The sequence below is a fragment of the Neodiprion pinetum genome, chromosome 2 (assembly GCF_021155775.2).
Source record: "Neodiprion pinetum isolate iyNeoPine1 chromosome 2, iyNeoPine1.2, whole genome shotgun sequence".
NCBI classification, from domain to species: Eukaryota; Metazoa; Arthropoda; class Insecta; order Hymenoptera; family Diprionidae; genus Neodiprion; species Neodiprion pinetum.
In genome coordinates, this window is record NC_060233.1 from 39,209,814 (window position 1) to 39,225,077 (window position 15,264).

The 15,264-nt window shown below is 40.9% G+C and overlaps 2 protein-coding genes across 10 annotated transcripts in view; one reads left to right on the forward strand and one right to left on the reverse strand.

The window, feature by feature from the left end:
* Positions 1-15,264, forward strand: part of Dh31-R (Diuretic hormone 31 Receptor) — a 159,071-nt gene that overhangs the window by 35,349 nt on the left and 108,458 nt on the right. For 6 of the 9 annotated variants that reach the window (XM_046611868.2, XM_046611869.2, XM_046611867.2 and 3 more), the window contains one exon: positions 7,468-7,585. In XM_046611868.2, coding sequence (XP_046467824.1) covers positions 7,468-7,585 — 118 coding nt within the window. Of the gene's footprint in view, positions 1-6,109; positions 6,126-6,387; positions 6,442-7,467; positions 7,586-15,264 lie in introns of those variants that run through there. The other 3 variants (XM_046611871.2, XM_046611872.2, XM_046611874.2) reach the window with 2 other exon arrangements.
* Positions 8,312-14,830, reverse strand: LOC124212105 (uncharacterized). Its single transcript, XM_046611858.2, has 10 exons — positions 14,058-14,830; positions 13,317-13,736; positions 12,776-13,007; positions 12,488-12,713; positions 12,118-12,394; positions 11,073-11,564; positions 10,378-10,797; positions 9,488-9,719; positions 9,092-9,317; positions 8,312-8,933 (listed from the first exon to the last, which is right to left on the reverse strand). The coding sequence occupies exons 1-10, from the start codon at positions 14,472-14,474 to the stop codon at positions 8,651-8,653; spliced, it is 3,225 nt and encodes a 1,074-aa protein (XP_046467814.2). The 5' UTR covers positions 14,475-14,830; the 3' UTR covers positions 8,312-8,650.

Consider the following 15,264-nt stretch of genomic DNA (forward strand, 5'->3'; position numbering starts at 1 on the left):
ATCTCGCGCACGTAAAGTGAAAATCAACAATTGTGCCGCGAGCTTTGCATTGTCTGGAACAAAAGGATCGACGTACGAGTATTCCGAATATTGTCAATTGTTAGCTTGCGTTTTGTCTTCCGTGTTTAGGTGGCGATTTCGATGGACTGAACTGAAACTGATAAATGAACCAAACTAACGAACATATTATCTGGAAAAAGGCAACGACCCTAATCCAGGAATAAATTAACGATCGGACTGAGTAATACGGCGAGGCGAAAACAGCGTGAGAATTGTTTCGCGGAAATATCAGGGACCGTTTTATTTACACAGTAATATAGGTATGTACGTTAGCTACGTTCGGATTCCGGCGTGAAATTTACGATAAGAATTAGTGGATTCGGGTTGTTCAAACCCTCGCTCAACAGCCACAAAGCTTTAGGGAATATGCTGCTGAGAAATTTATTTGTCCCGCACCTGGCTTCCAGGATTATCATCGGTCATAATGCTTGAGACGGGAAAAGGGGACGAGAATTTTCCCAAAAGCGAAACCTTTTGTCTCCTAGTGAAGCCTGTTAGTACCCCGCGAATATAACTTTTGGCATCTTTTGTATAACAAATAATGTCTGACACGCCAGGCCTGCACGACTTGTGGATATACACGCTAAATCGTTTTATAATGGGTATTGTATTAGTATATTATAGTTCAGTCGGAATGTACAGTAATTTAGCTGAGTTCTATTAATAAACATGTGAAAGCTGAAACTTGTTTAATCATCAAATTGGATGCCGAGGAAGAGATCCCTGAGTTTGTCAAAAAAACGTTGCGACGGGTTTGGCCGAAAAAAATTATTAAAAATCAAAAAGGCGCCGGTTAGATATAATTTTTTTTTACATAGGGGTTGACAACCATATTAGATCCACCATTTTGAATATTGAAAATCTGATTTCAGATTCAAGTTCGGCGACCACAAAAACCGTAACAATGAGATAACAGGACAAATCTATCAAATTTTCTTTTTTCTGAGAATCGATTCGGTGGACCCAGATTAGACTTTTACTTTTTTAGTATCCATCCCATCACAACAAGGTGTCGAATGCAATCCCAGGCGAGTTGGTTACAGACCGTGGAGTAGTGGAGGGATAAGCTTATTGGATTTTCTCGATTGAAATTCGCTCGATTTTGTTGTAATGACGAGAAAATTTAGTGTTCTTAACTATAATCGCAATAGCACAAATAGTTCCCACTTGTACCACATTCTTCTGTGATCTACAAAATACCCAAACCATTATTGTAACCCCAACCATTTTACTTGTGAAATTGTTTAATAAATTATCCAACCAATTCAAATGTCTTCGTTGTCAGCTTACACGAAGCGCTTCGACTGCAATGGATTCAGTGATCCTGTAACCCTCGGATCGTTAATTGCTCAATTACGATTGCGATTCACGACGTGTTACTTTTACCGAATTTACGAAGGTCGTTTGCTCGGAATTGGCTCGCACCCCTTATTCCGTGATCCTGTTTCGCGGTCAAAGGTCCTGCGGTTCTCCTCTTCTAAATATTTAACCAGCAATGCCGCGGTAAAAATAAAAACCATCTCGAAATTCGTGAGTCCATCAATCAATCACGTTATACCCAAATTGCCAGGATATATTCAAATTTATGGAATTTGGCAAGAAATTCAAAAGTCGGCATCTCGATCGAAGGAAAAGCTTCTATATCTGCGCGCTCATCATTATGAGATGTATATATTTGCGACAGCTCGCTGAGTATTAATTATAAATGAAAACTTTGTTGGAACACTGTGATCCCTCGGAAGGAATATTGGAAGTGTGAAAATTCACAAAAGCGAGAAATATACATGTACATATACGTATATTTCAGCTTTTGTATGTCATAAAGCAGCGAGAAAGATAAAGATCAGTGAAATATTTTAATATTTGAAACCAAAAAAATATCTCTTTGCGAATTTCATCGTAGATTTTCAGTACTAATAAAAAATCACACGCGTCTCAGGTTTGACAAAAACTTGTGTTTCGTCGTGCAAAACATACCTGCCGAAGGATTTCAGGATATATCAGTTTTAAAATTTCCGAAAATAGCTGTTTCCCAAATATCACCGTCGTTGAGGCAATAGTAAAAAAAAATGTTCAGCCCAGTCTTTTAGCGTGAGCGATGTTTTAGTGAAAAAGTACAAGAATCTCGGAGAATAGTAAAATCTAAAAAAAGGCCCTTTTCCTAACCGCCCTAATATATGTAATTATATATATAATTATGTGTGTGTGTGTTCCTGGAACCCTTACGAAATTCCCCCGCGAACTCGCTTCTTTGTTTGCCGAGAGTGCCGCAGGGTGTGAGAATGGGAATGGAAAAATATCAATACTCGATAATATTTACGCCCCGATGGTTTATCGGAATAACGGATCGCTATTTCCGCAGAAATTCACGCAGTGGCTTCGTTGAAATACCGGGTTCAGACTATTTCTATAAGGCTTCTAATTAACTATGCGCATAATGCGTATTGCGAAGTTAACGGAAACAATACGAACCATTTTTCTTTTCCAAAAGAACGAAAGAAGAAAAACTAAACGGGGCTGTCACGAATCTTTGTCAATTTTAACAATTGGTAAAAAATATTAATATATTTTCTGCTCGATTGTAAGCACCCCTATTTTTTTCCCCCGTTTCAACGATCTTGCAAAAAATTTTGTCACGTACGTTTGATAACAGTGGCTAAATTAAACCAGTTGAAGCTGATTCTGAGTGCAACGAAAGCTCGTCTATAATCGCGGCATAAGATATGCGATTGATTGTTCGAGGAGAAAATTTCTTTTCCTTGGGTTTATTTTTCCTGCAGCTGTTTCTGCCGGGTGAAATGATCGACTACGTCGAAGAGAAGTTTTGCCAGACTTATTTCATATCGCCAATACCAAGCCACCGCAGGGCGCGATATATTCTTACGTTTATTACGTTAAAACTTCTTTATTCGAAATAAGGGGTGAGTGCCGTGTTAATTGAATTACGTATACGTATAATACACGTTTACGCGACGATGACGATACCAGCAGGTAGGCGAAACGAGAAGAAAAAGCAAAAAAATGGGGAAAATTTCCGCTTTCGGATCTTCTCGGTTTCCCAGTTTCACTCCCATCTCGGCTTTCGTAAAATGTGATTAGATTTTCTGGTATCTGCAGACGCGGCTCGGCTAGCGATTCAATAAATAGCCGGTCAATAGTGCGCATTTAAACTCCTAAATATAGTCACCTTACCTTGACTCCGGTGGGGAAACGCGTTTGCTTGAGGTATTCAACGTCGAATTTCCACGCCATGATGGTTCGGATGCTGATTCTGCAGTGCACGAAATTACGGGGGGATGACAAGCTCAGCGAAATTTTCTTTTATTGGTTCGCGATTTACCTTAAAACAAAAAAAGGCGGTAATTGTTTCGTTTAATATTCAGGAAGTATTTTTTAAATTACGATTTACGAATTGGTTTCAAGTTTTATATCATTCATTAATAACTTTATATACATATACGAAATTTTGACATCACGTTCATCAGCGCGATGAGTAATGACTGAAAATTTGGACGTAGTATAGAATTATTGCGTTATCTAATCACGGAATTTTTCGTTCAATTTAGTGCATTGGAATTGTAAGCCGCGAGGATGGGTCAAAGTTTCATTATCTTTCGGCTCAATTATCAACCGGGTCAATTCTGGGCGCTGGTTTGTTGATACATCGCAAAATCGGCACTCGCGGTTAAACGCAGCGAATCGCATGACGCAGCATTTGTGTATTTTTCCAATCAACTGAACACACCTGCGTTTTTACAATCGGACCGTAAAATAGCTGCGGGGTACGAATTTTTCGGGAGTAAATTTATTTTTTTCTCTTTCCTAAATATTATTACTTCGATTTTTTTTCGTTTTTTTTTTTCTTTTTTTGCGGTTGAGAGTTACTATTCTGCCCGAACACAAACGCTCCCATTTCTAATTATTCGTAGAAAAACCGATAAGGTCGATTCGATTTCTTTGATCCTTTGATCATTTTCCCAACTTCTCGCTCCCCCTGTTTGTTCTGGTGGATTAAAAAATGTGAGGGTGCGGTTTGTGCTTCGCCCACCTTGTTTGTTTGCCGGTTTGTATTTTCTAAGGGCGGGGCTGCACGCGTAATTGTCCGATACGTGCAGTTAATGCAAATCGTCCGGCGCAGCGTGGCTTTGAATAGCTATGAAACCCTGCACGTTCGGATTGTACCTTTTCGTTCGTTCAATCGCAACGCCTAACGCCGGTAAAATAGAGCGAGCGTAACTTCCAGGTGTCAAACGTCAGATAACATTGCACAACATCGATATTTGTATTTTCCTTTCATCTGCAATACCGAATGTCCGGCGCAAACGCAAAGCTTGAGTTTAAACGCAAAAATTTCCAACACAGCTTCCAAAAATATTGCAAACCTATTTACACAGTGGTGAAAAGAAAATTTTTCCACCTCTCGTACGGTAAAAATGTCCGAGTGTAATCTTTCATCGCGTGTAATTTCAAGTCGGCTCTGCCTCGACAGGTTGTGGTTCAACTTTCACATTTTATACCCGAACTGTGCGTCGATATTCATCAAACATATAAATTCACTGGATTACCAAAGTTTGGATCTTGATTTATGGACGCTGAAGTGAGACGGCCGCAGCCAAACTTCGATCAATCCTCCAGTCGCAGCTACGGCTGAAATATCACCGTTTCAACTCCACTTCGCAATCGCGTGCTTATGTTTTTAATAATTCGAAAATGGCGAGCTTAAACGTAAGTACCGTGCCTTAATTGTTCTTATGCGCTAGAGCTGTTCAATATTTCCGCATTCTTAAGCTGGAGAAATTACGTCTTACACGAATGAAGCTCGCGGCGCCAGACGGACATCATCTTATAAAATGTAGACAGACTATACGTTGTACAAGCAGGTGTTATTTCGATTGAGCACCAGCTGCGATTCGTCTCTGTAAGCAGGGATGTGTTAATTTCCACGGTGATCAAAGATTCTGCATCATTGTCATCGCGGTATCGATCGCGCTTCATCTCTGCAAAAATAGATCAAAGGATAAACAGAACACTCCGACTACAGAGCTTCTTAGTCAAGAGGAATTCAAAACATCGAACAGTTAGAACCAACTTCCGATCAATGACAGCGAGGGTCGTTACTACGTCGACGGTTTTTTTTTTTTTTTTTTTTTTGTTTTGCAGTATGACCTGTATTTTTGCGTGGATAAGCACTCGCGAGTCAAGACGAGGATTGTTTTATTTAGATCAGTTGCTGCCGCCCCAATTCAATCCGGTTCTTTCAATCTTTTTATACCCTCGACGTCCATCATGTTTCAATAATTCATAGACACTCTGGAAGAACGAGGCAAAAAAAAAAAAAAGAAAATAAAAAAGAAAAGAAACTACGACCTATCACTGTGTCGGAATTTTTTATTTTTTTTTCTATTTTATAGACCACTCGATATTCCACTTGTAGATTTACTCGTGTTGTTATAGCTCGAAATAGCGCGATACCGATATATAAACAAGGCGTCGATCATCAGCTATCGCTGAAATTATCACCAAGTTTTGGAGCAGGCGTCCGGGTGAAAAAAAAACAACGCCGAATTACAAGGGCAATTTATATACAGTCTGGACACTCGCGGAACTTGACGATCGATTAATCGAAACTCCGAGCGCGTCAATCGGGTGTTTACAAAGGAGAAATCGAAATTGACCTGTGATAAAGCGCGTGAATTTTGGTCGGAGAACAGGGATTCGAATCGCTTGAATCGAGACCCAACCGCACCTTATACTTCACGCGCTATGCACGAGGCGAAACACTAGGTGACAAAACCACGTAGGGTTTATGGATATTAGGTAGTAGTGGAAACTCGTGCTTTCGCGGTTTCAGCTCGTTTCCCAAGTTCGTCGAGGGGGGCGTGTGTATCCCTCTGAGATCGAGAAACAACTTGGAGCTTGAATAGCCCTCGCGTTCTCACAGTTCTCATACAACTTTCATAAAGACAACTTTGCCGCGCTATCGCTCGAGTTGTTCGCAACCACCGAATTTGCCAACTTTCGTCTTTCCATGACAGTGGCTGTAATCCTTCCGTACAATATCAAAGGTTCGATTGAAAGTTCACCACTGTGAAGGGTTTGTAGTTGATCGTTCTCGGAGAACTCTCAAAGCTGGAATGAAATTCTACCAGACTAGCTTACATTGTGTAACGTTACGTGTATATATTTTGCCATATTCTAACGAACTTTTTCAAATGCCTTTTTTTTTTTTTTGTTCCTACTCTAACATCGTACATTCCTTGAAATATACAATTATTTCTTTACTTTATAACGGATTCTAATTTTCTTCTTTTCTCTTTCGTCTTTCAGTAATCTATTACTTCCTGTGATTCTTTGACGTATTCCAACGCTGATTTCAATATGGTAATGTTTTTATTATTATTTCTATTCGCTTCATACTTTTTTACTATTACGTTCATTATTATCATTATTATTATTATTATTATTATTATTATTATTATTATTATTATTATTATTATTATTTAAAACTAACTTGTCCGAAGCCCATCCACGTCCACATATAATGTGATTAACTACATATTACGTATTAAAGTCTTTCCTGTGAGCTGGTTGCTATAAATTTTACGCTATTTTTCGACAAGAAAAACTAGAGGCGCAATAGTCTTTGCTTTGATTTGGCGAGGCGTCTTCGTTGAGAGCTTTTCAGATACGCATTTTTGGATAAATGGATCCGATGAATTAGACGAAAGCTTTACAACTGTACAACTTATGTACACACGCTTATTTCTGTGCACATACATTAGGTATGCCTATCTACTTTACCGCCGCTGAAGCTATTAGACTGTTAAAAATATTTTCTTCTACGACCATATAATCAAACGTGCACGATATGAGGATCATAATATTGTAGGTATAACGTTTTATCGCCTGCCATCGAATCCTCCGATTTTTCACTTCCTGGCAGACAGCCAACCACGCTTACTTTTCTCGGCAGGAAATTTCTTTGCGCAAATTCAAGTCCATCATTCTCGCGAAGTAAAGTAACAGATCGACCTTCGAGGTGAAGGAGAGTTCGATGAGCTATTGTATTACCTTGAAATGGATCCTGGCATCTCACGGAGTAAATTGAGGCTATACATTTTCTGCAAAGTTATCTGGTATCAGTCGATTCTTCTGATCGTCAAATAGGAATCAAACTTGTCGTTGGCCTATTAGCCAAAATTAGCGCACTGTAAAAAGCTGCCAACAACTAATTCCTCAAACAAATGCTATCTGTCACCATCATTTATACGTAACAATTGTATGCAGATGCTTCTGAAACACTGATTGTTCTAACAATAAATTTCAACTATCAATAAGTATGTACCTTTCATCGTATATCCTCTGTATTTACTCACTGTTTCTTCAATGATTCTTCCCCCTCGTTAGATACCGAGCAACACGACGGCCGGAAGCACGGTCCAGGAGGAAGAACTCAAACGCATCCTGTCGGAGCGAAGACAGGAATGCATGGAGAGGCTGAAATCCAACGCAACAGCACCGCCTGGTGAGTGCATTGTTTATTTATTTTCATAACGTCAGCGAAATTAAGTCAAACTTGCGCTTCTGACTTTTTACAAACCATTTCCGTTAATTTCTAATCGCACCGCATAACAGTGTTCGATTTACGCCAATTACGTGACTTTTTAACGAGCTTTCGCGGAAGACACGACAGTTGGTTAGTACAGCGATTCACAAATTTTGTATGTTTCTTCAAACTTTACTGGCGACATACACAAAATGAGAAAAAAGAAGCAGCGAGCAGACCTTTGGGAAGAGAAATATTGTGACTCTGGTACACCAGCTCAAGAAAGACGTGAAGTTATAATAAACTGCAAATTGGAAGAGACTCGGCCAACTCCCGAGGGAAACTTTACTTCAAACCGAAATTTCTACACCCTGTGCAGATTTTTTTAAAACACTGTGACTCGGCCAGAAAGCCATTGGGGAGCTCTCGTGTATTTTACATGTGGTATTTCGGAGTTTTTTCATGTTCATTCCCTTTCTTTTTTGTATTTTGTATTTTCTCTACCCTGGCAAGAAACCTTCTAAGCGTCAAAGTAACGCGATGTGGTGAAAGGTGAAAGAATTACTTTAAAAGCCTTCGTGGAGAGTCATACAAGCCTGTAACACTTTTTTGCTGAATTTCTATTCAACCATTTTTCAATGTAAATTCATATCTTACCAGGCTCGTTAAAATATAAATTTTTCACAAACGTTAAGAATCGTGTGATTAACGTGAATGGGAAAACATTTGCTTTATTGATTGTCTTTTTCGGTTGACACAGCGTCAAGATTACCAGTGTAAAATTTTTACAGAGTTACTCTGCCTCAACCGTTGTAGACGAGAAGAGAATATTTCAATTCGATTTCAAATCCTAGAGGGAAGTTACGCTTGGTGAAATTTTCGTCAAACTTCTGACGACAACAGATGTCCCGTAACAATTTTCCGCGTTTTATAATCGCTGCGTTTCCCTTTCTCAATAAAATTTCCGCACTTGGCATGCGGCGTTGTATCTCGCGATTATCAATAGTAATCAACGGAGAGCTTGTAACTCTTTTGAGCGTCGTATTACACCATTTTTTTCGAAGTTGGCAGTGTAGGGTGCGGTCGAAATAGTCGACGAATGACGGTCAACGTCAGTCGCTTGCAGATGTAAATCACAACTATAACAGCCACCGTTATACCCGCATAAATATCCAACAAAGCCAGCTGCCACCAGCTAAACTTTACCGCTGGTGAACGCAATGAATCGCCGCCGTTTCTGAGGATGTACTCGATCCAGAAGATCGCCGTTTCTAGCGGGTTTCTCGGTCGGTCCAGAAACTTTCTCCCCAGCGTGATGATGTTATTTCTATAATTTGATAACGGATTATTGCCGATGAGTTAACGGGTTGAATGCAAATGTCGATAGGATGGCTAACGGAGTGATAGATTTTTGAAGAGAATTTATCAAATAGTTCACCGGAAGAGAAAAAGGTTACGCTGAGAGTGTCGGAAAGTTTTACTCACTTGTATTTTGCGTCGCTGACGATTTCACTAACGGCTGCGGTGAATTTATCCGCCGTGAAATCCCCAAAGTCCATCGATATCGCGACCCCCTTTTCAACGCAATTTTTTACGTTTCGTTGGGGCTCTGGGAATATCGGAAGACCGATAAACGGTACCGCGAACATCACCGCTTCGTGAATCTCCAGTGATCCACCCTGCATCACGAACGCCCGTATGTTGCCGTGCTCTGGAGAATAGAAATTTAACCCTCAATATCCATTCAAGGTGTCAGGAAATCTGCCAACCGATTTCGCCAGCGTTTCCATTCCGATGAGTCTAATACCGATCATCGTTTCTACAGCGCGTCACTTCTCTTATCGGTAAGTCGTTTTTAGCGCTGAATAAATCTTGACTCACTTAAAACCTGCCTCTGTGAAACTACCTCCAACGCAAGTACGTTCGTGGGAATTCCGGGTGGCAATGCTTCCGGAGCTGCTCCTTTGAGCAGTACTCGAATCGGAGCGATCTTGGCCAATGCTGAGTACAATTCGGCGATGATATCCTTTGGGAAATTCTCAATAGCCAGCAAGGAGCCAAACGAAACGAAGATAAAGCCGTCCGCGCTGCTGTCTAGCCACGCTTTCAATTCCTGAAATTAATCAAACACAAGTTTTACTTGGCAAACCCAGCGTCTCGAAGCCACAATTAGACAGAGCTTCGTTAACGCCGAATAATGTCCTGCCACTTTCGATTGGTTTACCGTGTTCTCTCAAGAGACCTAAAACGACCCACGTTAAACCTGATACTATGATTTCAAGGTAGGCTCATTAGCGAGACGTCGGATAAACTGGTATTCCAACGAAAATACTTCGACCTTAACAGACGCTGCTGTTTTACGTAGGTTCAGCTTAGTGTTAGTCTCATTCACGACTCAAGAGTCAACCGTTGTTCAGTGACATAGAATATCGGCTGACAGTACCGTCGAGTAGTCGATTCGCCAGAAATGCGCGAAAGCCTTCAGGGCAGAACAAAAAAAGAAGAGAACACATCTTGGAACATGCAAAAAGATTTTACAAAGGTATAATTTTAAGTCGAATAATTGAACTGCCAGTGCCTTCAGGCTAACGCGGATGTGATAAAAGTTTTGACAATTTAACAGGTCTAAATATATCAGCGCAGATGGTTTTTGTTTGACTTTGGTTGGCACACGCGGTTAGCCGAACAGTTGTGCAAACGTGGTGTTTTTGCATTTCAGTCTGGTGTAGTATCTGTATACCCTTTATCTGTTTTTCTATCCTTCCGCTCACCTCTGGTAATTCTGTTCCATCGTCCCGCACGTGCAATCCACCGATTTCTACGATGGCTGGAGTAAAAGGCCTAACTCCGTTGAGGGAGTGGTGCGAGTTTACCAAAAGCAGGGACAAGTCTCTCTCCAGCTCTCTGATGTCCGGCATATCCGGCCCGAAGTGTGTCTTCACAATGCTGTTCTGAGCCTCCGTTACCCGCCTGATTCGATAGTTCGTCCACCATGTGTGCAGCGTGTTTTTGAATCTTTGCCAGAAGTTCATGTGAAGAATCGAACCGTCGATGTGCTCGGACACAAATGCCGTGTTCACCGGATTCCCCAAGGGCTCACTTATGTAAGGTGGCAACGCCGACATAGAAACTGCCACCACGGGGACCTTGAAGTGTCTTCCGAACGCGAAGTAGCAGTTCGCGTATAGTAACTGTAAAAAAACCATAGCCCAAAGGTCAATGGTTGGCATAGGTACTAAAGTGCAGTCGAGTGGGGAAAAAAGTACCGTACGTAATAAAATTTGAGAAATGAATAAATCTAACCAATATAAACGCCTCAATAATTCTTACTACATCCCTTTAAATCGTATCATTTTAAGACTGTATAATTTTGTAATCTCATTTGTAATGGCTCAAGAAAGAAAATGAAATCACAGTTTCACCGTCATTCAACGTTTACAGTAGTCCAGAGGGATAATTGACTCACCTCCGTAATGACGAGGTCGTATGGTGGATTGGTTTGCGGTTCTTCTATGAGCTTCTTGAACTCAGGAAGAGCGAGTAATTCGCAAGCCTTATTTCCGTACTGTTCAGCGTAATATTCGACCGGCTTATTGGCCAAGCTATCAAGAGTATCAGCTGTTAAGTTGAAGGTAAACCTGGGACCCTTTCCTGTCAGATGAATGATGTTCTCGTAATTCGGATGAGGCCTTATCAAGGGATAATGACTGATTACATCGAGTTTGTGTCCCTGCTCTACAAGAGTCCACAAGATTTCTTGAAAGAAGAAAAATTGGTGCGGAATCTCTAGAGGAAATATTGCGAGTATACGGGCACCGTTAACGTGGCGCGTGAAGTAAACATTGCATAATAACAATGCGAGGAAAACGGACACTCTCCTCATTGTTTTATTTATAAATTCACTGTTTCTCTTTGTTCGTGTGTTCGTACACCATGAAAATGACTCACGACGGCTACGCTAAGAACACCGTATGCTCTTGTGACGATCTTGTAACGTCGACTCTTTTTTTATCACTGGGCTTCAGTGCTGAAGGTGTGATGGTAGAACCGGCAATTTGGAACGCAAGTGTTTCGATACCTTGAACAAATAGAAAAACGTTACAAATACGGGTTTCTAGATTCTTGTAGAGCCAGCTGATGACTTTTCAGCCTTGCAACCAACGGGCCGGTGACCAAGGCTCGTGGTAACAGAAGATTAATCATATCCCTCGACAATTGATTGACAGAATTTTTGCCACGTTGGCAATTCTCGTTTCTGTACATACGACGGAACAATTGCGTCAGTGACTGTAAGAATCGCAAACGCACCGCCAGACTCGGTTCAGAAATTCTTGGAGGTTTTTATTTCGTTAGATCAGGCATGAAAGTACTTTATACAAACGAGTTACCCTATTTCTACATCCTACAATATAATGTCAAACCTATACTTATATCGCAGTCCCGTTGTACTGCCTACCGTCAATTTATAAAAATGACGAATGAATACTAGAAACGTTTTGCTACGTTCAATTTTTTTTTTTCGTCAACGGTACAGTTTCTTTGGAGCGTATAATTCTGCGAATCAGGGCTGAAATGAAAAGTTTGACTAGATAGATAGTGACCAGAGCTGCAACCAATATGCTGCCATAAACATCCAGCAGTGCCAACTGCCACCAAGTCAATCGAACCGCTGGTGATCGCAGGGAATCACCTCCGTAGGTGATGATGTACTCGATCCAATAAATGGCCGCGTCTCGGGGATTCAGCGGTCGGTCCATAAATTTCTTCGATAGTATCATCATGTTATTTCTGCGGGTTAATAACGAAGAAAAAAAAATTTAGTGGTAGAACTTAAGAAGGAAGAAATTTTTTTCGTCATTCTTCGAAAAATTTCTAACGCACTTGTATTTCGGATCATGAATGATGTCGTTGACGGCTGATACGAATTTGTCCGCTGTGAAGTCCCTGTAATTCAAAGACACCGCTACCCCTTTTTCAACACAATTTTTCACATTTCTTGGCTGGTCTGCGAATATTGGGATGCCGACGAATGGAACAACGAACGCAGTCGCTTCTTGGATTCCCCCCAAACCACCGTGCGTCACGAATCCCCGGATGTTTTTGTGTCCTGAAAAGAAATGTCATCATTACCAAATTTCCCGATTTAATATCACAAAGACTACCACTTACTCAAAACTTCAGCTTGAGGAAGCCACTTCATCGTCATCACGTTCTGCGGTAGGCCAGGTGGCAACTCTTCCGGATTCGTCGATTTCAGCAGTACACGTATCGGCGCAATTTTCGTAAAACCTGAATACAATTCAGCCAGAAACTCCTTCGGGAACGACTCGATTCTCAGTAAGGTTCCAAAACAGGCGTAGATAAACCCGCTTGTGCTGTTATCCAACCAGTTTCGTAGATCCTAAAATTTTTCGGTAAGGTCTGAATGCAAAATCTTTCAAATGCTCTGCGACCGTTATGAGTAGCCAACGATAAGCCTGACGTAGGTAAAAATTCGGACAGTTTACATTGCGTCATCAATCCAATGAGTCTCATTAACCTTGTGCACGACTTTGCTATCCCGTGAGTTGAGAATGTGACAAGATTCATTGCTTTCGATATGATATAGACGTTGGAGTACATTCAATCAAGAGATTATTTTTAATCAGTGACTATCTTATGCAAGTAAAAAACAGCTAACACGTATTGCCTTTTATTAAATACCACTTACCGCGGGTAACTCGACGTTTTCGAAGCGAATGTGGATTCCACCAACTTCCAAAATTGCTGGCGTCATGGGTCGAATTCCATTTAAGCTATGGTGAGAGTTTACCAGAAGAAGGGCTACGTCTCGCTCCAGTTCTCGAACGCCAGGCATATCGGACCCGAAATACTTCTTCACCGCGTCATTCTGCACCTCGGTTAAACTTCTGATTCGGCGGATTCTATTGAACGTATACAGCGTGTTTCTAAGTCGCTGCCAAAAGTTCATATGAATTATTGACCCGTCTTCGTACTCGGGCACGATGGCTGGATTCAGCGGGTTGCCCAACGGTTCGTTGGAGTAGTGCAGCGTTGGTGCCGATGTCATCGCTACTACGGGAACATTCAGGTGTCTTCCGAAAGCGAAGAAGCAATTTGCGAAGAAGAACTGGAAAGAAACCACGATTAGCTTTGAACAGTGATGGGCACGTGTGACGCTTGAGTCGAAGAGATTGAACCTACGATCGGGTGTTAGGTATCTGGTAGAATTGAACAAAATGCTTCAAGGCCTTGAAATAATTATACAATCACAATTTACTGTCTCTGAAGTGGTCAGTCAGTTTGAAGACGTTAGAAATGTGAAGAAGGCAACAAATGAAATGGTTTCTTTCACCGTCAGCGTTATCCTGAGTTTTTGAAAATCCGTACATTAGCCGGTTATATCTAGTTCCAGCAAAAAAAATAATTTAATGTCACGAACAAACTTTACCTCTGCAATTACAAGATCGTAAGGTGGGTCCTTGGGTGGATTATTGATCAATTCCTGAATCTCGGGAATTCCGAGAATATCGCAAAGGTCATTTCCGACTTTCTGAGCACCATATTCTTCAAGGGCGACGTTTCCAACATGTTCGACGGTCTCGAATGTCATGGTGTTAGCCATGACATCCATTTTTCCGTTCAAATCAACAATGTCTCGATAGTTGTGAAAAGGATACATCAGAGGGAAATGACTAACTACGTCTATCTGATGTCCCCTATTTGCGAGGTCCATCAGCACTCCCTGATACATAGTGAAATGACTCGGGGCAGGCAAAGGGAACATCGCCAGAATTCGCGCTCCATTTCCGTTTCGTACGAAGCAAACGGTGCTTAGTAATACGATTGAAAAATGTACGAGCTTCATTACTTCGCTTAGGATACAGGAGATGCCACTTATTGTGTACGTACGTTCTGAACAGATACTGTGAAATGTGCACTACACTGCACCGCTGGATGATCTCCAGGCGAGCTCAGATCGAAATGAAGAGTAGCACCAGCCTACGTATTGTTTATGACTTCACTCCGTTACCGTCCACACAGCAGCTGCTGGTTGAAAAACAAGTATTTTTGTATTTTCATAAAACGGCATTTTCGAACAAACAAAACATGCGGTCTCAAATTATGAATGCTGTCATAATTATTCGTTTGCTAGCTTTGCAAGACGAGCCACTTTCTTAGTACTGCGGTTGTTTAACTCTGATCGTGTCACCCTATTCAGATCTGTGGAAATATTTTTTATTCTGCCAATATTCGAGCACTATTGACATGTCTAGTTGAACTCAGGAGACAGAATATTATCAGCAACAATTTGCACAAGTACTTCATTTTTATTATTTACGAATTAGATTACCTAAATGCGAGTTTTTAAATGGACAATGCAAGTAAATTTAAAAACTAGAACCACCTAAAAATACTCTAAATTGAAATCGAGAATTTCTCGCTGGTAATTACTTCTAGACAGACATTCAGAACTTTATGACTTCACGACTGCATTGATGATAAAACTGCAAGTACCGCAACGCGACTGATAGTATGATGGTAGTCGTATTGTACGAGCGCGGCGCCACTGTATCTAGTTGAACTGATTATCTTCAGGACGGATCAATTTTTGCCGATTTTTTTTCACTGGTTCCTATACTGGCTATTATTGATAA